The sequence below is a fragment of the Bos javanicus genome, chromosome 21 (assembly GCF_032452875.1).
Source record: "Bos javanicus breed banteng chromosome 21, ARS-OSU_banteng_1.0, whole genome shotgun sequence".
NCBI classification, from domain to species: Eukaryota; Metazoa; Chordata; class Mammalia; order Artiodactyla; family Bovidae; genus Bos; species Bos javanicus.
The window spans coordinates 4458127-4484309 of record NC_083888.1 but is presented as its reverse complement, the minus strand read 5'-3'; the positions used below and the strand labels follow the sequence as shown (position 1 = coordinate 4484309).

The 26183-nt window shown below is 41.5% G+C and overlaps 1 protein-coding gene across 2 annotated transcripts in view; it reads right to left on the bottom strand.

Annotated features, from left to right (window-relative positions):
* GABRG3 (gamma-aminobutyric acid type A receptor subunit gamma3) overlaps positions 1–26183 on the bottom strand; it is an 846425-nt gene that overhangs the window by 277017 nt on the left and 543225 nt on the right. For both annotated transcript variants that reach the window (XM_061394211.1, XM_061394212.1), the window contains exons 4-5: positions 12010–12230; positions 9641–9723 (exon numbers count right to left, since the gene is read on the bottom strand). In XM_061394211.1, coding sequence (XP_061250195.1) covers positions 9641–9723; positions 12010–12230 — 304 coding nt within the window. The remainder of the gene's footprint in view (positions 1–9640; positions 9724–12009; positions 12231–26183) is intronic.

The window sequence follows — 26183 nt, the reverse complement described above, 5'->3', positions numbered from 1 at the left end:
GTTTGAATATTTTCTCTCCCCTAGAAGCTTTCATGTGCAGATTATGTCCAACACAGCTGTGCATCCTTGGGGAACCTAACAGTAAGAGAGAAAATGTGCAAACATCTCTCATACTTACTCCTGTCACCTAGCTTTCCTCAAGTCCACATCTTGGCTAAATAAACTAGGAATATATAAAGGGTATGCCTCTAATCCTTTCCATCGTTTTTCAGCTTGCTGCCATTCCCACTTTACAGATGGGGGAAGGAAGACCCAGTGGGATTTACAGAGGTGAAGAAAGTTCCCCAATGTTCTGTGGTGAAGCAAGCAGGCACCTGGGATTCCAGCCCAGGAAGCCTTGCTTCACAGCCTTGGTCCTTCCCTCTCAGGCTTCCCCTGCCCCCAGCAACACTCTCTGCAGTCACAAGGGTATCCACAGTGATGACAATCAGATGACTCCCTTCTGATCAAAGAGGGAACCCTGAGCAGGAGTGTCCCATCACATGCACATTCCATTATTTAACTGAATCTTCACAGAGACAGATGAGGTGCATATTAAGAGAAAGCTAAGTCTTGGAGAATTTAAGCAATCTGCAAATACCTAGGCAGTGAGACGTGCGGACATAGGGATGACCTCTCACTCTTGTTTGACTCCGGCCCCCAGCACTTCCTTTGTGCTGGTTTTCAGGTGCTTGGTGTTCAGGAGGCGTGAATGTCATCTGTGCACCCTCCAGAGCACACTCTTCTCCAGGTGACCCAGCACCTACAAAACCATCGTCTGCCAAGAGGAGAGGTGGTGCCCCTATGTAAGAAGATCCGAGACACTGAAAGGTCACCTGCTCCAGCACCTCTGCAACCTTCCTGCCACTGCACCATCCTAGAGCACTAAGAAAGGGACTCAAAACCTCCAGCAATTCACCCAGGTCATCTGGCTACAGACGGATGTCATCAAACAAAAAGCTTCTGCACAAAAAATGAAAATGTAAGAGTCGGACACGACTGAGTGACTAAACCACCACCACAACCAAAAAGCAATGTACAGAATGAGAGAAAATGTTTGCAAACCATATATTTGACAAGGGACTAATATCCAAAATACATAAAGAACTCATACAAGTCAATAGAAAACAACAAATAACCCGATTAAAATATGGTAAAGGACCTGAACAGGCACTTTTCTGAAAAAGACATACAGATTGCCAACAAGTACATGAAAAGGTGCTCCATCATCAGGAAAATCCAAGTCAGGAACACAATGAAATATCACCCCTCATTGTCACAATGGCTTCATCAAAATGACAAGAGATCACATGTGTTGGTGAGATTGTGGAGAAAAGGGAACCCAAGTATACTGTTGGTGGGAATGTAAATTGTTATAGCTGTTATAGAAAACAGTGTAGAGGAAAACGTAAAAAATCAGAACTGCCATGTGATCCAGCATTCCACATCTGGATATGAATCCAAAGGAAACAAAATCTCCATCTGCATCCAATGCTTACATCGGCATTATTCACAACAGCCAAGACAAGGAAATAAACTAAGTATCCATCCACAGATGATTGGATGGCAGTGACATATATATATGTGTGTAAATTCACTATATGTAGTAGTAGTGTAATTGCTCAATTGTGACCAATTGTGATCCCATGTACTGTAGCCTATCAGGCTCCTCTGTCCATGGGATTCTCCAGGTAAGAATACTGGAGTGGTTTGCCAGCCCCTTCTCCAGGGGATCTTCTCGACCCAGAGATCCAACTCTGGCCCCCTGCATTGCAGGAAGATTCTTTACCATCTGAGCCACCAGGGAAGCCCTGGTGCCTTATAGACACCAACAAAACAGTTGGTTACAATCAGAGTGCTCTAGATTTAATAATTTGTAAGTTTCTCTAATTTTAAAAGAATCCATCATTTGGCCACCTATTAAGGGCACAAAAAGACCTCTTATGGGTCTAATATAAACAAACATACGATACAAAACCTTAGTAAGATCAGATAGCATATTTACATCTCAAAGACACAGACAAATCTGAGCTTCCCCCTAGAAGGCCTTGCTTAAGGTTCTACCAAGCCAGCTCTTAATTTTTAACTGCATATGCATTTATGAGCTCCCTCAAAATTTAGGGTGAGATTTAATTTCCCCAGTTAAGTAGGTACTTGCAAGTATGAGCTCCATTCCTTATGTCTTTCTACAACAGAGCCACCTCAGTGTCTTTAAACTGAGCCCCGGTTATTTCTCGGTAAAAACTGACTCTGCCACCACCCGTGTCTTCCATGGGTAGATATTTTCTCAGTATGTTTCAACGGAGCCCTGGATGTACTTAATCAACTCCCTCCACCTCCCAGTGTCTTTCAACCAGGTGAGAATTCTCTCAGTATCTTCCAACCAAGCCACACCCAATATCTAGACCCTGGTGTCTTCCCCCATCCATCCCGAGTACCTTACCAAGAGGGGGCAGGCACCTGCTATGCCCCACCAAATAAAAACTCATATATAGTATATGTATATGTACATGTATACGTATAGTGTTTGTTAGTTGCTCAGTTGTGTCCAACTCTTTGCAGCCCCACAGACTGTACCTGCCAAGCTCCTCTGTCCATGAGATTCTCCAGGCAAGAACACTGGAGTGGGTTGCCATTTCCTTCTCCAAATGTATGTGTACAGACATTATATATATATATATATATATATATATATATATATATATATATATATATATCTTGCCTTTTGCTTTTTTTCTGAGCTATCTGTAAGGCGTCCTCAGAGAGCAGTTTTGCCTTTTGTGCAGTGTTTTCTTTTTGAGGCTGAGTAATATTTCATTCCAGTGTTCCTGCCTGGAGAATCTCATGGAACCTGGTGGGCTATAGTCCATAAGTTCTGCATGATGAAAGAGTCAGACACGACTGAAGAAACTGAGCACACAAGTAGTGAAATATTACTCAGCCTCAAAAAGAAACACTGCCATTTGCAACAACACGAATGGACCTTGAAGGCACTATGCTAAGTGAACACTGGTGCGTGACACTGTGCAGGAGGGAAGGAGCAAGACCTCCCCCAAGGAAGAGAAACGCAAAAGGCAAAATGGCTGCCTGAGGACGCCTTGCAGATAGCTGAGAAAAGAAAAGAAGCAAAAGGCAAAGGAGAAAAGGAAAGAGATACCCATCTGAATGCAGAGTTCCAAAGAATAGCAAGGAGAGATAAGAAAGCCTTCCTCAGCAATCAATGCAAAGAAACAGAGGAAAACAATAGAAAGGGAAAGACTAGAGATCTCATAAAGAAAATTATAGATACCAAGGGAACATTTCAGGCAAAGATGGGCTCAATAAAGGACAGAAATGGCATGGAACTAACAGAGTAGAAAATATTAAGAGATAGCAAGTATACACAGAATAACTGCACAAGAAGGTCTGAATGACCCAGATAACCATGATGGTGTGATCACTGACCTAGTGCCAGACATCGTGGAGTACGAAGTAAAGTGGGCCTTAAGAAGCATCACTACAGACAAAGCTAGTAGAGGTGATGGGATTCCATCTGAGCTATTTCAAATCCTAAAAGAAGATGGTGTGAAAGTGCTGCACTCAGTAAATTTGGAAAACTCAGCAGTGGCCACAGGACTGGAAAAGTCAATCTTTATTCCAATCCCAAAAAAGGCTATGCAAGAATGTTCAAAATATGACATAACTGCACTCATCTCACACACCAGCAAAGTAATGCTCAAGATTCTCCAAGTCAGGCTTCAATAGTACATGAACTGAGAACTTCCAGATGTTCAGGTTGGATTTAGAAGAGGTAGAGAAACCACAGATCAAATTGCCAACATGCGTTGGATCATAGAAAAAGCAGGAGAGTTCCAGAAATATATCTACTTCTGCTTTATTGACTGTGCCAAAGCCTTTGACTGTGAGGATCATAACAAACTGTGTAAAATTCTTAAGGAGGTGGGAATAACAGATTACCATATCTGCCTCTTGAAAAATCTGTATGCAGGTCAAGAAGCAATAGTTAAAATAGGTCATGGAAGACTGGACTGGTTCCGAACTGAGAAAGGAGTACATCAAGGCTATATTGTCACCCTGATTATTTAACTTATATGCAGAGTACATCATGCAAAATGCTGGGCTTGATTCCTGGAAAGCTGGAATCAAGATTGCCAGGAGAAATATCAAAAACTTCAGATATGCAGATGACACCACTCTTACAGCAGAAGGTGAAGAGAAACTAAGGAATTTCTTGATGAAAGTGAAAGAGAAGAGTGAAAAAGCTGGCTTAAAACTTGACATTCAAACAGCAAAGATCCAGTCCCATCACTTCATGGCAAATAGATGGGGGAAAAATGGAAACAGTGAGAGATTTTATTTTCTTGGGCTCCAAAATCACTGCAGATGGTGACTTCAGCCATGAAATTAAAAGACGCTTCCTCCTTGGAAGAAAAGCTATGACCAACCTAGACAGCATATTAAAAAGCAGAGACATTACTTTGCCAACAAATGTCTGTCTAGTCAAAGCTATGGTTTTTCCAGTAGTCACATATGGATGTGAGAGTTGGACTATAAAAGAAAGCTGAGCACCGAAGACTTGATGCTTTTGAACTGCATTGCTGGAGAAGACTCTTGAGAGTCCCTTGGACTGCAAGGAGAAAGACTTATTTTTATGATTTCAAAATCTGAGACTACTTTTAGAGCAGTTTAAGTTCACAGCAAAATGAAAAGATTTTTACATATCATCCCCCTGGCATGCATAGCCTCCCCCATTATCAAGAGTGGATATTTGATAAACCTGCATTGATGCATCATAATGGCCCAAAGTCCATGACTTCTCTGTTGCTCAGACAGTAAAGAATCCGCCTGCAACACAGGACACCTGGGTTCAATCCCTAGGTTGAAAAAATCCTCTAGAGAAGGGAATGGCAAACTACTCTAGTATTCTTGACTCAAGATAACATGGACAGAGGACCCTGGTAAGCTACAGTCAGGAACTCTTCCTCTGCCATGACCTGGCCCCTAAGCTCTTTCAACAACTTATTTCACTCAGAACCAGAAGAAAAGCAACCTTCCTTCAAGACTGGACAGCAGAGCCAGTGCAATCATCAGTAGCAGTGGTTTCTACCATAACAGTTCATGGGAGGAGTCCTCAAAGCTCCATCCCTTCTGCTACAGGCATCACTGTCCGCATCGACAGCACCCTCCCACTCCCCAATGTGTGAGTGTCCTCAGCAGTGAGGTGGCTTGGTCAGAGAATATCTGGGGAGGCCAGTGATCCAGAAACATGTAGGAAGATGACTTGGACAGCATGTGGGAAGATGACCTAGCCATCTGGTGAAAGGTGAGCATCTCAAGGAGTACAGGTCAGGCAAAGAGACAAGCTGGCAAAATGCCCCTCACCCTTCACACTGGTCTGCCTGGTGTGGTCCCTGATGGGGAACCTGCTTCCCAGGGCAATGCCTCGATTCTCACTCTCAGCTCCAGGCTACAGGACTCCCCCCTCTCTCAGACATACCAAAAAACACCCTTTGGCAACACCCAAAGCAGGTGAGCTCAAGTGAACACAAGAACATTTTGGGGACCTTGGAGTCCACGTATTTTATAGGATGGAAGGGTGAGAACTTCCCTTCCTGTATTAGTAAGTGTTCTCCAGAGAAACGGAACCAATAAGGTAAATATAGATGCAGAGATAGATAGAGATAAAGATATAAGAGATCATACATTATAGGAATTGGTTCATACAATATGGGAGCTGAGAAGTTCTACAGTCTGTCCTCTAAAAACTGAAGACTCAGGAAAGCTGGTGGTGTACTTCTGTCTGAGTTGAAAGGCCTCAGAATCAGGAGACTGAGGTTTTAAGTCCTGATCCAAGTCTGAGGCCTGGGAACCAGGAGCCACCGATATCTGAGAACTGAAGATGCACGTCCCAGCTCAAGCAAAGAGCAAATGCCACTGTCATTCACCTGTTTCTTCTACAGACAGACCTTGGAGATATTGGGGGTTCAGGTCCAGGTCATCACAATAAAGAAACACGGCAACAAAGCAAGTCACACAGAATTTCCCAGAGCATATAAATTTTGTTTACTTTATGCAATTGTCTATTAAGTATGCAAAGTTGTTGTTGCTGTTGTTCAGTCACCAAGTTGTGTGTGACTCTTTGTGACCGCATGGACTGTAGCATGCCAGGCCTCCCTGAAAAACAAACCACTCCAGTATTCTTGCTGTGAGAACAACATGAACTGTATTTAAAAAGTATGCAATAGCATTACATATTAAAAAAAGAAAAGGTTAATGCCTTAATTAAAAAACAAGGCTGTTGAAGAAGGGATGTCATAAATTTCAATTTGTAAAACAAAATGCAGTATCTGTGAAGCACAATAACATGAAATGCAATAAGAGGAGGTATGCCTGCATTTGGTCCTCAGAGGACTGGATAATTCCATCCACCCCATCCACACTGGTGAGGGCTATCTTCTTTCCCCAGTCTACTGACTCAAACTCTGACTACTGTACTACTCTAATGACTCCTATAGGCACCGTCACAGACACACTCAGAAACACTGTTTTACCAACTATCTGGGCATCTCTGAGACCAGCCAAGTGAACAATTGCTCTCTTCTTGGAAGACAGGCTTCCTTTTGGAAATTTTGTACCTGAGCACTTGCTTCACAGTACACAGGACCACTGCTGCCATTTCACAGCATCTGCTATTTCTCTCTCATCCAAGAGATAAAGGACTTTCAAGGAGCTGTGTGGTTCCTTTCCTGCCAAGCAAAAGCCCTGTTTGCCAGGACATTCCACCTTGAAGAGGGCCCAACTCGGTTAATGCACTGGGACAGCAGGCAGGGAACGGACAACTTTGTCTCTGTTTAAGATGTACACCGGTTATGAAGATGGACCTTTGTCGACAAAGTGATGTCTCTGCTTTTTAATATGCTGTCTGGGTTTGTCATAGCTTTTCTTCCAAGGAGCAAGCCTCTTTTAATATCATGGCTATAATCATTGACCGCAGTGATTTTGGAGCCCAAGAAAATAAAATCTGTCACCATTTCCACTCCCCCCCCCCATCCATTTGCCATGAAGTAAGGGGACTGCATGTCATGATCTTCATTTATTAAAAGCTGAGTTTAAGACAGTGTTTTCACTCTCCTCTTTCAGTTTTATCAAGAGGCTGTTTAGTTCCTCTTCACTTTCTACCATTTAAGTTGTATCATCTTTGTATCTGAGGTTGCTGTTATTTCTCCTGGTAATCTTGATTTCAGCTTGAGCTTCATCATCTCTTTAGCATGATGTACTCTGCAAAGAAGTTAAATAAGCAGGGTGACAATATACAGCCTTGACGTACTCCTTTCCCAATTTGGAACCAGTCCATTGTTCCATGTCCAGTTCTAACTGTTGCTTCTTGACCAGCATACAGGTTTCTCAGGAGGCAGGTAAGGTGGTCTGGTATTCCCATCTCTTTAAGAATTTTCCACAGTTTGTTGTGATCCTCACAGTCAAAAGCTTTAACATTGTCAATAAAGCACAAGTAGATGTCTGGGTTTTTTATTTTTATTTTTTTTTATTCCCTTGCTTTTTCTATGATCCAGCAAATGTTGGCTATTTGATTTTTGGATCCTCTGCCTTTTTAAAATCCAGCTCATACATCTGAAAGTTCTTAGTTCACATACTGTGGAAACCTAGCTTGAAGTATTTTATGCATTACCTTGCTAGCAGGTAAATTGAATGCAATTGTATGGTAGTTTGAACATTCTTTGACATTACATTTCTTTTGGATTAGAATGAAAACTGACGTTTTCCAGTCCTGTGGCCACTGCTGAGGTTTCCAAATTTGCTGACATATTGAGTACAACACTTTATCATAATCATCTTTTAGTATTTGAAATAGCTCAGCTAGAATTCCATCACCTCCATTAGCTTTGTTAAGAAGCTTTGAAGAAGGCCTTCTTATCTCTCCTTGCTGGACCAAACAGTAGCCCTATTTTACATTTTTCGAGGAATATCCATACCATTTTCCACAATGGCTGCACCAACTTAATTCACACCATCAGTGCAGAAAGTTTCCTTTTCTCCAGATCCTTTCCAGTACTTGTTGTGCTTTTGATAATAGCCATTTTGATAGGTGTGAAATGATATCTCATTGTGGTTTTGATTTGCGTTTCCCTGATTATTAGTGATGTTGAACATCTTTCCATATTGGCCATCTGTATGTCTTCTTCAGAAAAAATGTTTGTTTACCTTTTCTGCCCATTTTTAATAAAAATTTTCTTTGCTGTTGAGGTGAATGAGTTCTTTACATATTTTGGATATTACTCTCTTATGATTTACAAATATTTTATCCATTAAGTAGGCAGCCTTCCCATTCTGTTGATGGTTTTCTTTGCTGTACAGAGATCTTCAGTATGATATGTAGTTTTATGGTGTCGAGTCTTATGTTCAATTTTTAATATAATTTTAGTTAATTATTGTGTATAGTGTAAGACAGTGGTTGAATTTAATTCTCTTGCATGTAGCTGACCTGTTTTCCCAACACCATTTATTGAAGGGATTGTCCTTGCTTCATTGCATATATTCTTGTCTCCCTTGTCATAAATTAATGACCACACACATGTGAGTTTATTTCTGGGCTCTCTGTTCTATTACACTGAGCTATCTGTCCGTTTTTATGCTAGTGTCGCACATTTTGGTAACTATAGCTTTGTAGTATAGTTTTAAATTAGTGACTGGCATTTTCAGCTTTATTCTTCTTTCTCAAGATGGCTTTGGCCTCCTTGGTTACATCTATCCTTAGGCGAAATTTTGCTTTCTATCTTGTCTTTTTCTGAATTTAAAATGAACTGTACAATGTGTTTATCCATTATTTCACTTTGTCTTTTCACTAAAACGTCTAGTGAAGAAAGCCACAAAACCTTCTGCCTGAGAATTCATCACATTTGCATGTCATATCCCATATGCAATTTTAAAGATAGTCAATAAACTTAGCTGGATTCTTATGAGTCATACTTAAGTATTGTGGTCATTATGTTTTAAATGAGCCATCATAAATTCTGCAAGTTTATTTCCATACTGGCCTTTACTCTGAAACTTCATAATCAAATAAATTTGATATTTCCTTTTACTTGTATTGCTGTACTTAGCATTAGACACAGTCTTTAAGAATTAGTAAATGAGTACTTGTTAGCTCTAGCATCAATCCTATGTAAAAACTGGACTAAATAAAATACTATGAAAAATTACATCCATCTATAGCACAATGAGACAAATATAAATATATTTAAGCAAAAACTCTATCTTCTTATTTTGAAGAGAAACCACCTGACTGAAGATGATATTAAACCTAAAATTATTGCAAAGGAGTTCTGTATACATTCAAATAGTACACACAGTTTATTAGCAGAAGGGTCTTTGGTAAGTCAACAGTTCATCAATTTCTCAGTTCTTTACTATTAAGACAAATGGTTTAAGTTGCTCAAGGATTTATCAAAGCTACATATTTTGTAACACAAGTTCTATGTAACAAAGTCTAGAATGAATATCCTCAGGTGGTCCAGACCAAAACTGTTATCTGTTTTCTCTGGTAGTACAGTGATGCTATAATCAGTCATATGACTGTTTACTATAAATCAGCATAGGCTAGACAGTCATTTCCACAGCAGTCATACCCCAAGTCAGTACTCACAGCTGGAGAATATCAGCGGGCAGGAGTGCTCATCCATGGGGAAGTTGTGCAGCTGCAGCTGGCATTCTGCATTTATGGTGAGCCTGTGGGGGAGCCAAATGTCACTCTTGAGGTCAGCCAGGAGCAAACCAGCAAAGGCCTTAAGCAAGGTCAGGGCAGTCACATTACCACAACACAGGGGGCAGGTGGCTGGGGTGGCTGCATGGAATCCAGTCTTGGCAAGGGCACTATCCATTCAGTATACCATTTGGTTTTTGTGTGTCGTGTCACTTTGCTTTACTTTTAACTATCAGAATCAAAGGGAATGTCCATTAGTGAACTCCCTGTGTCTAGAAATACAAGCCAAGTAAGAGAGGAAACAAATTGAAACAATATGTGTCCTTGCTGTCACATATCTTTGTTTTTAATTTGCTTGACTGAATTAAATCCTTTCTCCATTTTGAAACTGATTTATTTGCCTAGTTAGGTATAATGCCAAGTTCATCCACTTGTAAGGAAGATTTCATATTTGGCCAGCCTCCCCACTTGAATAGGCAGGTGGTGACTGCACTAATGTGTGTATGGCATCTTTTCAAAGCAGGCATTCCTGGGGTTTGAGTTTTTGTAAAGGATCCCAGGACTGGCCATGTCTCTATTATGATTTGCTGAAGCTCACATTCATTTCAGTCTCATTTATATTCTTTTAAGAATTGATGAGGAAATAGCTGTTAAAAAATCCTGTTTTCCAAATATAACATCAGTACAATTTCCTGTGGCATTTTTGTTGTTGCTGTTCCCAGTCTGCCAACATTATAATTTCCCTGAAACTTTAAAATTCTTAACTGTTTTGCTTATTTTGATGCCAATATGTGCCTTTGTCTATGTGACAAATACTTATTTACTATGTGAGTTACAGATTTTTCCTTATCACAAATCACTTGCAGTTAAAAGCTTCTTATAATGGATGTAGGGGGAGGAAGCTGTGTTCAGGGCTTGGCAGTGGTATTCACCAAGCAGGAGGACAGAGGGACATGGTCAGAGGTATTAGAGCAATCACCTTCCCCGGTAGCATGCTGAATTAAATGCCCTTTGGGATTTCATGAGGAAATATCACATGGGCAGGTAGCTCCAAGAATCTGGTGCCCAGAAGGGACATTAGGGATTGGAAATAACTCGTGGGATGAATCCTCAGCATGGATATGGCTTTTAAAGCCTTAGGAATGGATGAGCTAAGTCAGCAGGAAAGTGGAAATTGGGTAAAATCCTAAGACAGGAGCAGCAGAATGAGGAGGTGCCGTGTCAGGAGCTGGACAGGAGGTGCAGGAAGCAGCCGAGGAGCAGCAAAGCCAGTGAGAAAGCGACCATCAGCACAAGGCAGTCAGGCCAGTGCTCCAGAAAGGCCTCAGAGACTGGGAGGGCAGCCTCCCTGATCCCAGGGCTGGATGAGCAGGAAGACTGGTGTAGCTGCCTACCATACATTCTGTGTATGTTGCAGTCATGCGTTCAGTCAGACTCAGGTCACTCTACAGGAGAGACTCTTGAGAGATACAGACCCAGGTTCAAACTCAGGTAATATTAGTTCCCAATGGAGACTTTGGGCAGGCAAGTGAGCTCACGTTCTTTTAAATCCAGCCACTATTACCTTACTGGGTTTCTGTGAGGACAGCCTGGCCCCAGGAGGACTGATTACAAGGTGGCTGTCACTTCCATTAAGGATGCATTAGAGAACACCCTCTGTGCTCTTTTGTTCCTTGTGGTCTCAAATTTGGCTATAATTAGATTTGTCAATTAGTACACCAAGACATCTTTATTTCTTAGTTGAATGGACCTGTGGGTTAAATATATTAAAGGTAATTTCCACAGCCCACTTCTAGCAGAAATGGATACTAATTAAGGAAGGAGTTTATATTTATTAAAGATTATTTGTATGACGTTAGTTTTATACATGGAGAAGGCAAGGGCACCCCAGTCCAGTACTCTTGCCTGGAAAATCCCATGGATGGTGGAGCCTGGTAGGCTGCAGTCCATGGGGTCGCTAAGAGTCGGACACGACTGAGTGACTTCACTTTCACTTTTCCCTTTCACGCACTGGAGGAGGAAATGGCGGCCCACTGCAGTTTTCTTGCCTAGAGAATCCCAGGTATGGGGAAGCCTGGTGGGTTTCCGTCTATGGGGTCGCACAGAGTTGGACACGACTGAAGTGACTTAGCAGCAGCAGCAACAGCAGTTTTGCACATGTGGGATTAGGAAAAACTTCTTCAAGACCCAGTAGCATGCCGAACATGAGAAGTGATAGAACTCAGCAATGAAAATAGGGTCCCATTCCTACAGTGATCTAAAGTCCCCAGTGTCAGACTACTAGTGGGATTAAATATTCACTAGCATCTCACCTTAAAGTATAAAGGATTTTCCCATCATTCCAAATTCTGAGGAGTTGATTGGGGGTGGTGATCCAGTGAGCCTCTGCAGTTTTGGAATTTCGGAAGATCGTATCTGGAATCCATATTAACCCCACCATGTTGCTGTTCAGAGTAAGTATTTTCATTGTGCTGTTGAACCTAAGGCGACTGTCAGTCCAGGTCTGAGCAAAAAATATATCGATTTGATATTCCTGAAACAGAGCAAAAGGAGGGGAAAGACATTTCTGTTAGTGGGTTTTCTGCAGGTTTTGCTTTCTTTCTCAGGAGTTTGGTTCTGCTCATGGTTTCATCTTCACCTGTTAGCACTTAATATCGTGCCTGGATCAACATGGCAGACACTTAACAAAGGTAACCAATATCATTAGTCAACTGTGAGATAACACATGACAATGCTCTGTAAATAGTAAATTGTAATAAATACATAGCGAGAGGCCAAGAGGTAGTAGAAAATGATTCAGAACATAGACACAGACCTTCCTATATTCCTAAGTCCAAGCTCTGGCAGGTAGCAAAATCTAGCATTCTGTCCATTCAGTCGCTCAGCATTACCCAACTATAGTCTATAAACTGAATAGAATAGTAGTGTCTATCTACTTCTTAAAGGAGTTATATGAAAAGAAATGATTAAATAAAAAGCTCTAGTGCCCGGCACAACACAAATTATCCAGAGAGTATTAGCTTGTATACTAATAAAAATGATCATTTTCATCCAAAAGCTTTCTCAAATCACAAATCAACCCAAATCAAACAGAAAAGCAAAAAACAAGCAGCAGCAACAACAACAAAAAATAGGGCTGACAGTCACCCAAGTCAAATGCTGATTCCAACAGAGGGCTGAAGGGGCAAATTTTTTCTGTAACTGGAAGTAATCCCAATATGCACAGTACATTAGATACAGGATGGGGTTGATGTTACTGTGAGACCCAGAGAAATGTCTCACGTCTGGACCACCTCTGGGGCTCTTCCCCCAGTCACAGTTTAAAGGATTATCTTTAGGTCCACAATAAAGAGGATCTATATGGTCAGTGATCTTAATATCTTTCATAGTTTTCTTCCATATTAGATATTGTAAATGAATTATTTTTACAGAGTTCAGTAATTCTCAACAAATCTCATATTTATACTTTTCATTGAGTTTCTGGTTAAAGAACCTTTCTGAGAGGTAATTCAACAGACCAGTCCGACCTTTTATTAACTAATTCCCTCATTCATCATCTTTGTTGCACTATGTCAGGCCCTGCAAACCACTGAAGGCCCAGAACTGTGCCAACAGGAAAAGTCTCTGCCTCCATGGGGCTTATATTCCAATCAGGGAAGACAGGCCTTAGAAAATTAAGGTGGAAAATACAAGCCATAACTGCTATTGACTATGCTTGGTAAGTTAACACAAGAAACGAATTACCTCAGAGGATAAATGGCCAGTTTGGAAGCAGTTATGAAAGTACGAACAGGGACTGTTGCCCGCCATTCCAGTAAACAGAGGTTTTTGCCAAAATTTCCAGTTCTACAAGGAACAAGCCATCAGCCACTCCAGCGGCCCCCTCCACACACCCCCAGTGGTGTGCCCTGAGGGGAATTCAGGATGGGGGAAAACAAGGGGGAAGCATTTTGTGGTTTGGAAACTGGCCCTAGATATTTAAGATAAATACCTAAGGGACAATTTCAACGAACCTTGATTCTTACATCTTCTCATACATAGAAAAGCATCAAAATCATTAACTTGTGGTACCTCTTCTTTGTAATTATCAGTGATCTTTTGATGTTTGACTACATTTTTTTCCCAGCAAAAACGCTATATCCTGGCTTCCTTCTTAACTCTTCAGAGCAGTTCCTTAGAGCCGAGAGGCTGCATCCTAGGCCTAAGTTCTCAGCTGTTGTTGCTGTTGTTTAGTCTCTAAATCATGTCTGACTATTCTGTGATCCCTTGGACTATAGCCCACCAGGCTTACCTTCTCCAGGGAATCTTCTCAACCCAGGGGTCAAACTCAGCTACCTGCATTGTCAGGTAGATTCTTTACCACTGAGCCTAAGTCCTCAGTAAGATCCCCAAATAATACTTAAGTTGCAACTTTTAGGTTGTGTGTTTTTCTTTAGTTGACAAAAGAGAAAAGAAAGATAAAACAAATACTGATTCTTGTAGGAATGGAAGAAACAAATGCTTCTCATCCCTATCAGTGAATCATAGGATCAAGAAATGCTTAGAGTGTTAAAAGCCTATTGAAACTCAGCTTTGCAGAAATAATTCAGACCCATTGCTAAAAATCTCTAAATAGGTTGTCACTGTGCAAATTTGGCTCCAAGGACAAAAGACTAATACATGACTTTTCCACTGAAAGGTGATAGGGCCAAGGTATCTGTACTTAATTTAAGAGAAAGAGTAAAGTGAAAGTGAAAGCAAAGGGTTGGGTAGAGGCAATGGCATTTGAAACAAAGGCATAGCAGGGATCTTGGAATTGTTTTGACACAAGATCTATGCACACGTGAAATTTGTCTATCAAGTAAGAGACTGGCTAGGCTTTTTTTTTTAATTGAAGGATAACTGCTTTACATTATTTTGTGGTTTTCAGTCATACAGCAACAAGAATCAGCCATGGGTACACCCATGTCCCCTCCCTCCCATCTGACTCTCCATCCCACCCTTCTATTGTCACAGAACCCCTGTTTGAGTTGCCTGAGTCATATACCAAATTCCCATTGGCTATCTATTTTACACATGGAATTGTAAGTTTCCATGTTACTCTCTCCATGCAGCTCACCCTCCCCCTCCTCCCATCCCCCCTGTGTCCACAGGTCTGTTCTGTATGTCTGTTTCCCCATTGCTGCCCTGAAAATAAATTCATCAGTGCCACCTTTTAGATTCGGAACCTCAAGTCAGGAAAAAAGTCTGTGACTATTTGAGACTTAGATTTACTGTTGCTTTTCTTTTTGTAATGATAAATTGTAGCCTGGAAAATCTGGATCCAAAAGGAGGCTTATTCTTCAATGCCAATATTTCCACAGCTGGAACAGTTAATGGAAAAAGGAAACTCCCAGACAATGGAGTCAAGATCCAATAAGAGTCTCTGGGAGCCCAACTCTGGGAGTAGAGTTAATCCAGACTTAACTCTAGAATATGAAAGATATTCTCCTTACAGGGAACAAGATTCCACTCAGGATCTGCCCACTGGGGTCTCAGAATTGCTATAAATCAGTGCTGATTGTGATCATCCTGGCTCTTCTCCATCTTTTAGCTATACTCTACACGTGGCTGTGGGTTAGATAGCTTTCTCTTCAGTTTAGAGGTCAGTGGATCGAGGAGAGCCATGTACATCTTGATGTGGTATATACAGGCAGCCCCAGTGTTGGGGATGGGACTGGGTGGATCTTTTGGGTTGCTTCATTTGAAGAAAGGAAGAGTGTGTCTGCCAATGCATGAAAGTGAAAAGTGAAAATGAAGTCTCTCAGTTGTCCCCGACTCTTAGCGACACCAAGGACTGCAGCCTACCAGGCTCCTCCGTCCATGGGATTTTCCAGGCAAGAGTACTGGAGTGGGGTGCCATTGCCTTCTCCGCCTAATGAGGGCGAGACAGACAAAACATCTGGCAGCTAGAGACAGATCATGGTGGTCACTGGTGCAATCCACCAGTATCACAGCACTCCTACTTGCAGGCATGTGGTAGAGTCACACACTTCCCTTTCAGGCCCTGAGAGACTGTGTGAAGCAGAGCCCACCTGATTCACACCAGATACATATTGTAGGTGCAAAAGGTAGAAGGGAGAGTGGGATGCAGGGGTGGGGGCTGCAGTCCTCACTGAGAAGGTGACTTGGAACCAAGACCTCAGTGAGGTGCAGAGTGAGCTTGGCAGAGAGATGGCTCCCTTGCAGGGGCCCTGAACACAGAAAGCAGGAAGGTCAAAGACATTCCTGAGAAGCAGGAACAAAGTAGTGTACAGAATCATCCCAGTGGGGCCAGGAAACAGACCCCTTACTTCCTTGATGGCAGAATTTTAGCCTAACAATGATGATTGCTGACTATGAAATAGCCTATATTTGCACAGAGAACATGAGAACACACTCAAAACTTTAAATAAAATTCAGGATGTGAGAATGGCCAGTATGGCACATATAGGTACCCATATTAATTAATTCCTTCTTCCCTTTAACACCAGTTTATTAGGTAAAGAAAAGAGGAGAGGATGAAGATGCTCTCACTAAAGAGACAAAGTTCACCAATGATGTGGACAGTTCAGTTCAGTTCAGTCACTCAGTCATGTCCCATTTTTTGTGACCCCGTGGACTGCAGCATGCCAGGCTTCCCTGTTCATCACCAACTCCCAGAGCTTGCTCAAACTCATGTCCATCAAGTCAGTGATGCCATCCAACCATCTCATGCTCTGTGTTCCCCTTCTCCTCCTACCTTCAATCTTTCCCAGAATCAGGGTCTTTTCTAATGAGTCAGTTCTTTGCACTAGGAGTCTAAAGTATTAGAGCTTCACCTTCAACATTAGTCCTTCCAATGAATATTCAGGACTGGTTTTCTGTAGCCAATAAAGGCCCTGAGTGTATTTTGGAAAGAATCTAAAACTATTCAGATACTTTTAATCCCAATATTATATCAGGGATATTGAAACAAAGAAAACTTCAACAATTTTACCAAAGTTTCCAAAGATTCCAAGTAAAAATTCCCAAGTGGGTTTTCATATTATATAAAAATACAATTATCCTCCAATAAAAAGTAAATTGATTTTTTTTAAAAAATGGAAAAACAAAAGTCTCCTGCTAACCAAATAGTCCTCCTCTTGAGGTCTTTTCTCTCCTTATCATCTCTGCTTTCCATCCCCATTTATGGCCCTTCACAATACATTTTAAAATGTAGATCTGAGATGGGTAAATAGCAAGATAGGCATGAGGTTTCTGTACCCACCAGTCACTGATTATTGAAATAGAGACAATAACGATTTTCTCCTAGAGGGTAAACCAAGGCCTGAGAGGTTAAGTAACTTTCATCAAGTCAAAATCTGCTTCCCATGATAAAAGGTAACTCTCCTACACTGTTGGTGGGAATGTAAATTGGTACAGCCATTAAAAGATGCTTGCTTCTTGGAAGAAAAGCTATGACAAACCTAGAAAGCGTATTAAAGAGCAGTGATATCACTTTGCTGACAGAGATACATATAGTCAAAGCTATGGTTTTTCTAGTAGTCATGTACAGATGTGAGAGTTGGACCATAAAGAAGGCTGAGCACCAAATAATTGATGTTTTCAAACTGTGGCGCTGGAGAAAATCCTTGAGAGTACCGTGGACAGCAAGGAGATCAAACCAGTCAATCCTAAAGGAAATCAACCCCGAATATTCTTTGGAAGGATTGTTGCTGAAGCTGAAGCTCCAATACTCTGGCCACCTGATGAAAACAGCTGACTCAAATGGAAAAGACCCTGCTGCTGGGAAAGATTGAGGACAGAAGGAGAAGGGGATGACAGAAGTTGAGATGGTTGGATGGTATCACCGACTTAATGGCCATGAGTTTGAGCACATTCTGGTGAAGGACAGGGACGCCTGGTGTTCTGCAGTCCATGGGGTCGCTAAGAGTCAACACAACTGAGTGACTGAACAACAACAGCCACTATGGAGAACAGAATGGAGCTTGCTTTAAAAACTAAAAATAAAGCTACATATGACCAGCAATCCTCCTCCTGGGCCTATGTCTGAAGAAAACCAAATTTTAAAAGACACATTTATCTCAATGTTCATTGCGGCACTATTTACAATAGTCAGGACATAGAAGCAACCTAAATGTCCATCGACAAATAGATAAAGAAGATATAGGACATATATGCAATAGAATATTAAGTGTGTTAGCTGCTCAGTCATGTCCAACTCTTTGCAGCCACATGGACTGTAGCCCATCAGGTTCCTCTGTCCATGGAATTATCCAGGTAAGAATACTGGAATGAGTTGCCATTCCCTTCTCCAGGAGATCTTCCTGATTCAGGGATCGAACCCCAGCTTCCCACATTGTAGGCAGATTCTTTACCATCTGAGCCACCAGGGAAACCCCTCCCAAGTTCAATCCCTGGGTCGGAAAGATTCCCTGGCAAAGGGAATGGCTACCCACTCCAGTATTCTTGCCTAAAGAATTCCACACAACTGAGCAACAATAGAATATTACTTAACCATCAAAAAGAATGAAGTAATGCCATTTGCAGCAAGATGGATGGACCTAGAGATTGTCATATTGAGGGAAGTAAGTCAGACAGAGAAGCAAAAATATCATAGGACATCTCTTATACGTGGAATCTAAAAATAAATGATACAAATGAAATTACTTACAAAATAGAAATAGACTCACTTGATGTTTTGGTGAAAGTTTTAACTTTTGCTTCAGGTTCAAAGTGAAAGTCGCTCAGTCATGTCCGACTCTTTGCAACCCCATGGACTATACAGTGCATGGAATTCTCCAGGTCAGAATACTGGAGTGGATAGCCTTTCCCTTCTCCAGGGGATCTTCCCAACCCAGGGATCAAACCCAGGTGTCCCACATTTCAGGCAGATTCTTTACCAGCTTGAGCCACAAGGGAAGTCCAAGAATACTGGAGTGGATAGCCTATCCCTTTTCCAGTGGATCTTCCTGACCCAGGAATTGAACCAGGGTTTCCTTCACTGCAGGTGGATTCTTTACTAACTGAGCTATCAGGGAAACCCCATCAGGTTCAAAAGATTTATTAACAAAAGAAATCACTTATTATACAGAAATATGCAAATTCAATATTTAATAAAGACTTATCAAACTTACTTTCAATATATAATTGTTAAAAGAGAAATATAAATACTAGAGGAGAGAAACAGCACATATGTCATTCAGTTGGACCAACTAACACCCATGGGCTGGGAAAGCCCATGTAACAGTAGTCTGGAATCCCAATTGAGAAAGGGTCTGTCCCAGGCAGTGCATCCACTCCACCTATGAACTTTGAATTGCAGTTTTGGGGGTTCCTGCTTATAATGCTAGGCTGCAAACTGATACCATCATCAGTTTGCAAGCAAATTGCAGCTCTGGTTTCACGTCCATCTTTCTACAATGCTGTTTGTTTTATCTTGTGAGTGATGAGTTTCTCCAGACCCCTTGGGATTGGCTGGACCCAAAGGGCTCAGGAAAATTCCGAGGTTCACTCTGAATCTCACCTATGGTGCTGCTCAGCTTACTGATGACAACTGGTGCACTTGCCAGCAGCCATGAAGTCAGGGCAGTGTCCAGGCAGATCTGAAGCGAGGTTAGAGGCCTGCTCTGCTTTCTTGTCTCTGAAGCCTGAACAAAACTATCTCCATTTAATTTCCTTTAACACTCACAGACTTAGAGAACAGACTTATGGTTGCCAGGGCCAAGGATGGGGGGAAGGGATAGTGAGGGAGTTAAGGATGGACCTGTACACAATGCTATATTTAAAATGGATAACGAACAAAGGATCTACTGTATAGGAAATGGAACTCTGCTCAATGTTATGTGGCAACCTGGATGGGAGAGGAGTTTGGAGAATAGAAAAATGTATATGTATGACTGAGTCCCTTAGCTATTCACCTGAAACTATCACAACATTATTAATAGGTTATACTCCTATACAAAATTCAAAGTTTCTTTAAAAAAAAAAAAAAGACAAAAGGATACATGCACCCCAGTGTTCACTGCAGTATTATTTACAATAGCCAATACATGGAAAAACATCCATTGACAGATTAATGGATAAAGAAGACACCATGTTTTACATATATATATATATAACATATATAAATATATTTATATATACACATATACATGTACATGTGTATATATATATGTATATATATACATATATATATATGAATATACAATGGACTATCATTCAGCCATAAAAAGAATGAAATAATCCCATTTGCAGCAACATGAACTTGGACATTTTCATATTAAATGAAGTAAACCAGATAGAGAAAGACAAATATCATATGATATCACTTATATGTAGAATCTAAAAAATGATACAAATGAACTTACTTACAAAACAGAAATAGACTCACAGACATAGAAAACGAACTTATGGTTACAAAAGTGGTGGGGGGGGCATAAATTAGGAGCTTGGGATTAGCATATACAAACTAATATAAAACAGATAAACCATAAGGACCTACTGTACAGCATGGGGAACTATACCCAATATCTTGTAATAACCTATAATAGAAGAGAATGCAAAAAATGTATATATATGTATATATATGTATATCTGAATTACTTTGCTCTACACCTGAAACTAAGACAACACTGTAAATCAACTACATATCAATAAAACTTTTTTAAAACTCTGCTTTCCTGAATCTGAGTGTGAGCAGTTGGCCCAAGCTGCAGTCTAGTTGCCATATGTGGGAACCATCACTGTGTGGTGAAGAAATAACCCCAGTGTGGGCATCCACTCCACTTTTGCCCTGTTTGCAAACTGTGTGAAATTATTCACATTCTTCAGCCTGTGATTCTTTATGTCTAAAATGGGAGAGTTCAGTTAGATTAAATACAAGAACCTTCCACCTTTAACATTTTGTATTTCTAAAAACATGGAGTTAACCTTTCATTGGTGAAAGCAAGTTTTCTGTAGGGTGCACCATTTCCCTATAAGAAAAGGGATCACACCATGATGCACTGGGGAGAGAGCTGAAAGCTTCGAGAGTGTTCTCTTTGTCTTCTGAAGCCTTGGCACAAACTCCAACTCAAGAGGGTGGGGTGTGGATGGTGTGTGTGGTGCCCGATGTGGATGTTTTATTATAAGCACTTTTAAGATAATGTTGGAGAAACATTCCCACCCACAAAGTAACATTATGTCTCTCATAAAGTTGCTTTGTAACTGCATTAAGGGAAAAAAGTCACTTTTACAAGGTCTATCTAAAACAACATTTTATATTGTTCATAAATAGCTATGAAATTGGCCTTCCCTGGTGGCTCAGTAGGTAAAGAATCCACCTGCAATGCAGGAGACCTGGGTTTGATCTCTGGGTTGGGAAGAACCCCTAGAGGAGGGCATGGCAAGACACTCCAGTATTCTTGCTAGAGAATCCCCAAGGACAGATGAGCCTGGTGGGCTGCAATCCATGGGATCAAAGAGTTGGACACAACTGAGTGATGAAGCACACACACTTATGAAATTAATGTGTCTGAAATACTAGTTAATGTAACAGCTGACAAATGTGCAACATCTCCAATTTAAACCTTCATGCTTGTGGAGAGCCTGTGCTGATAATTTATTTTAATAATCGGAGGGTGGCTTAATGATTCCTCCAAGGCCAGCAGCACTTGGAGCATATTAACAAAACAGAATAAAAGTTATAATTCTTCATGTTCTCTCTCTGTAGCTTCTAAAATACTAGAAAGTCATTTTGTAATGGTTTTCTCCTTCCCTTTACCAAAGAAGAGGGCCACATTGAAAGATGATAGATTAATAAAGGACAGGGCTTAGAGATTGGAGGTTTCAGGAAACACACTCCCAGGCACAGGCACTCTCTTGCTTCTAGCATGTCAGGACCTCACCTGGAAAGTGTTGGACAAATCTTTAAATGTTGGAAATGTCAACTTAAGAATGCTGCTGTTGCTGCTAAGTTGCTTCAGTCGTGTCCAACTCCATGTAACCCCATAGATGGCAGCCCACCAGGCTCCCCGGTCCCTGGGATTCTCAAGGCAAGAACACTGGAGTGGGTTGCAATTTCCTTCTCCAATGAATGAAAGTGAAAAGTGAAAGTGAAGTCGCTCAGTCATGTCTGACTCTTAGCGACCCCATGGACTACAGCCTACCAGGCTCCTCCATTGATGGGATTTTCCAGGCAAGAGTGCTGGAGTAGGGTGCCATTGCCTTCAACTTAAGAATATTCACAACCTAATAGTTGAGAATTATGCTTTATGGGAATTTTTAGGATTTCAAGCCTGGGAGACAGCATCTCAAGTAACCTTGAGAGAACTGTTCTAAGGAGATGAGGGGAGGAACCAGATTATATAGAAGTTTTGCAATAAAGGGCAGGTAGTCTGAACATCAAAAGACTTTTGTTAATGAAAGAAAACCAGATAATCCAAGTTAAAGAATTTAGCACTTTTCTATGTATGGGAAGAAACAAGTCAGGGCTTACTGAAATCATTCCTTTGATATCATCCTAGCTATCTGGGGCCAGTATCCTGTGTTTTCACATGCTGAGGGCTCACCATAGGGAGTGGCTGCAGTCAGATGGCTGCTAGATGGCAGGTATTCTTTCCTTCTTGAGTTCCCTCAGGGCTCACAAGCTCACTATCCATGATGGCTGCAATCGCTGGTGACTTTGACATCTTTGTTTACTGATAAATATTGGCAGGAAATATTCCATTTCTCAGAAGTTACTGGTAGTTTTCTTTACAATATGGTAATCACAGGTGCATGCCAATTAGAGGTTGTTTAAATGCCTCAACTAAAAATGTATAATATATAGTGACAATTAGAATGAAATCATTTTTATTTCTTATCAGGTATGGGAGCATAACATATATTTTTGGTATTAGTTATTCAAATTTTCCTAGGAAACGAGGCTTTGCAGCTTGCCTCCATCTCTCCCCCCAGAGACCTGCCCCAGCCCTGCCTCAAGCTGTGCAGCCTCCAGGGGCCACACCTGCCCTGCTCAGACTCCTGAGCCCCTTGAAAATTCTCCCCACCTACCCAAAGCTCCTCCAGCCTTTGAAGCCACTGACAAACTCCACCATGTGAGCCCTACTCTGTGCTCAGCATGAGGTTAGGTTTATATAAAGACAGATGCAACATCCCTGCATGAAGAAGCTTGGGCCCAAAGCACATGGAGAGAGTGTGGTGCCCCACCTGGAACACAGGCAAGGTGAGGGCAGCCTCCAGGAAGCCAAAGAGGCCCACCTGGGTAGTGCAGGGAGCTCTTCATGGACCATGCCTCCCATCTGATCCTAGAACTACTGGACAGAAAGTAGACAGTTGATGGGTGTATCAGTCAGGGAGGGCTGTAACAGAGCTGAGAGGAGTGAGACTGCTTCAGGTATGGTGGGTTGTGAAAAGTATTTGCTACAAGGGTGCCCTGTAGGAGCATTCGAAAACCAGGTGACCTCAAGATACAACAGGGGAATATGCTGCCTTTCTAAGCAGGTCCAGGACTTGTCACCTGATACTAATGCAACCTAAGGCCCCCTTTAATGAAAGGATATAAAAATATAAATAAAATATTAAATAAAAATATACTTTCAATTACAAATTGGCACTTGCTTGTCAACTATAAATTGGTACTTGCCAAGAGTATTTGCCAGTGACTGAACAAAGCTGGTCATAGTTTTTCTTCCAAGGAGAAAGCATCTTTTAATTTCTGTGTGGTCTTTAGAGAGAGAGAGATTTTCAGAAACTGAGTTCATGATCCCAATCCTTGCATCTCTTCATATTTAGAAAATCACTAAATCCCTTCATGGTGTCGTCAGCTCCTTGTGCCTAGCAGAAAACCTTTTGTAAAGTAAGCACTTGATTGCACTGAACTCTTCCTTCACCAAAATCTTATATATTGACCTTCCCCCACTGCCTCTTTAGGGCAGTCTCTTGGAGCTGTCTGAGGTGCTGTCTCCTGGACTCCAGTCTTCATTTTGTCCCAAATAAAACTTAATTTACAACTCTCACATTGTGCATCTTTTTTTAGTCAACAGTACACTTAATGAATACAAGATTTTGCATTCATTATGTCAGCAAGTCTGGAAGACAGAGCAGTGGCCACACGGCTGGGAAGGGTCAATCCTCATCTCAACTCTCAAGAAGGGTAGTACCAAAGAATGTGCTAACTGTCGGATAATTGCACTCATTTCCTGTGCTGGTAAGGACATGCTTAAAATCTTGCATGCAAGGCTTCAACATTATGTGAACCAAGAACTTCCAGATATCCAAGTTGGGTTTAGAAAAGGAGGAGGAACTAGAGATCTAAGTGCAACATTCACTGGATTATAGAGTAAGCAAGGGAATTTCAGAAAAAAACCCCATCTATCTCTGTTTCACCAACTGTGCTAAAGCCTTTGACTCTATGGATCATAACAAACTGTGGAAAGTTCTTAGAGAGATGGGAATACCAGACCATCTTACCTGTCTCCCGAGAAACCTGTATGTGGGCCAAGAAGCAACAGTTCAAACCCGGTATGGAACAACTGATTTAAGATCAACTGGTTCAAGACTGACAAAGGAGTATGTCAGGCTGACAGAAAGGTGGCAATAGGCTGTCTGTTTGTTTAATCTATATGCAGAGCAAATCATGAGAAATGCCAGGCTGGATGATCTACAAAGCAGAATCAAGACAGGCAGGAGAAACATCAATAATGATCCTCAGATATGAGGATGATGCCACCCTAATAGCAGAAAGCAAAGAGGAACTAAAGAGTCTCTTGATGAGAGTGAAGGAGGAGCGTGAAGGAGCTGGCTTAAGATTAAATATTAGAAAACTAAGATCATGGCATCCAGCCCCATTACTTCATGGCAAATAGAAAGGGGAAAGGTGGGAGTAGTGACAGATTTCCTCTCCTTCGGTTACAAAATCATTGCAGATGGTGACTGCAGCCATGAAATCAGAAGATGATTGCTTCTTGGCAGGAAAGAGATGACAAACATATATAGCATATTGAAAAGCAGAGACATTACTCAGCTAACAAAGGTCCGAATAGTTAAGGCTATGGTCTTCCCAGTGGTAATGTATGGTTGTGAGAGCTGGACTGTGAAATAAGCAGAGCACTGAAGAATTGATGCCTTCAAACTGTGGTGTTGAAGAAGACTCCTGAAAGTCCCTTGGAGAGCAAGGAGATCGAATCAGTCAATCTTAAGGGAGATCAACCCTGAATATTCACTGGAGGGACTGATGCTGGAGTCCAGTATTTTGGTCATCTGATGTGAACAGACAGCTCATTGGAAAAGTCCCTGATGCTGGGGAAGATCGAGGGCAGAAGGAAAAGAGGGCATCAGAAGATGAGACAGCTGTATGGTATGAACTTGAACATAAACAGTTCAATGAACGTGAACTTGGGCAAGCTCTGGGAGATGATGAGAGACAGGGAGGCCTGGAGTGCTGCAGTCCATGGGGTCGCAAAGAGTCAGACACAACTGGGCGACTGCACAACAACAACACTTACTTTAAATGAGAAAAAACATAAATACTTAAGTTTCAAATGCCACAAAATTCAGGAAAAGCAGATTTTGTTTTTATTTGCTAACTGGCTTGCCTTCACCATACTCACACATCCTCTATGTTTTGCCTGCTTGCTCTCTGGTCACTATGACAATGTCTTATGATGCTAGTTATTTAGAGGGAGAGAATAAAAATGATTATTTCCTCTAGTATAGTGAAACAAAATATTTTATTATTAATAGTTTTTTTTTAAAGAAAAATTTACTTCACTCACAGTTCATTATCAGAAATATCTGCATGTTTGGGATACTATATTGGGGAAACCTCAAGTTTCTTTTATATAAAGTTTGGGGCTTCTACATGTGAACTTTGGATTCTAAGATTTTCCTCCAAGTCACTTACACTTCAGGGTAACTGGACCTTAAGAAACAATCATACTGGGATAGAGACTGGGAGTGGCTCATGCCATGAAGATCATCATATACCAAGGTTGCAGGGAAGCCCATCCCATTAACCACAGCCTGAAAGCTTCCCCAGCCCCACCTCCTCTTAAGGTCTACAAGTACTTGCTCCCAACAAGAGGAACTTGTAATGGAGGAATCAGAGGAGAAAGAGATAGCAGTATTATCTTAAATGCTTTGCAGTTGGAAATTTCACATGCTGCTAGGACCTTCCCAGGGGCCTGGGAGGAGTTTCTGCAAGTGTGGAGCTCTGAGGCTTAAATTTTGCAAGCATCATGTAAATTGGGAAGAGCAAAGGATCAGGTGGTGTTCATGCATCTGGACCAGGATTTGCTTGTGGATGTCAGGTAGACCCAATTCAGGATAAGCAAGGGTCTGGAGGAAACACAGCTGTTGCTGGGGATGATGCTAGCAGTCAAGAGAATAGAAGGGAAGTCTCCCTCCCTTCTGTCCTTATCTCCCAAGTGCCTCAGACTGGTGGATTCCAGCAGGAGGCCAGATGACCAGGCCTGGAAAGGCAGGCTGTGGGGTCAGCCCGTATGATGGGGAGCAGTGCAGGGGA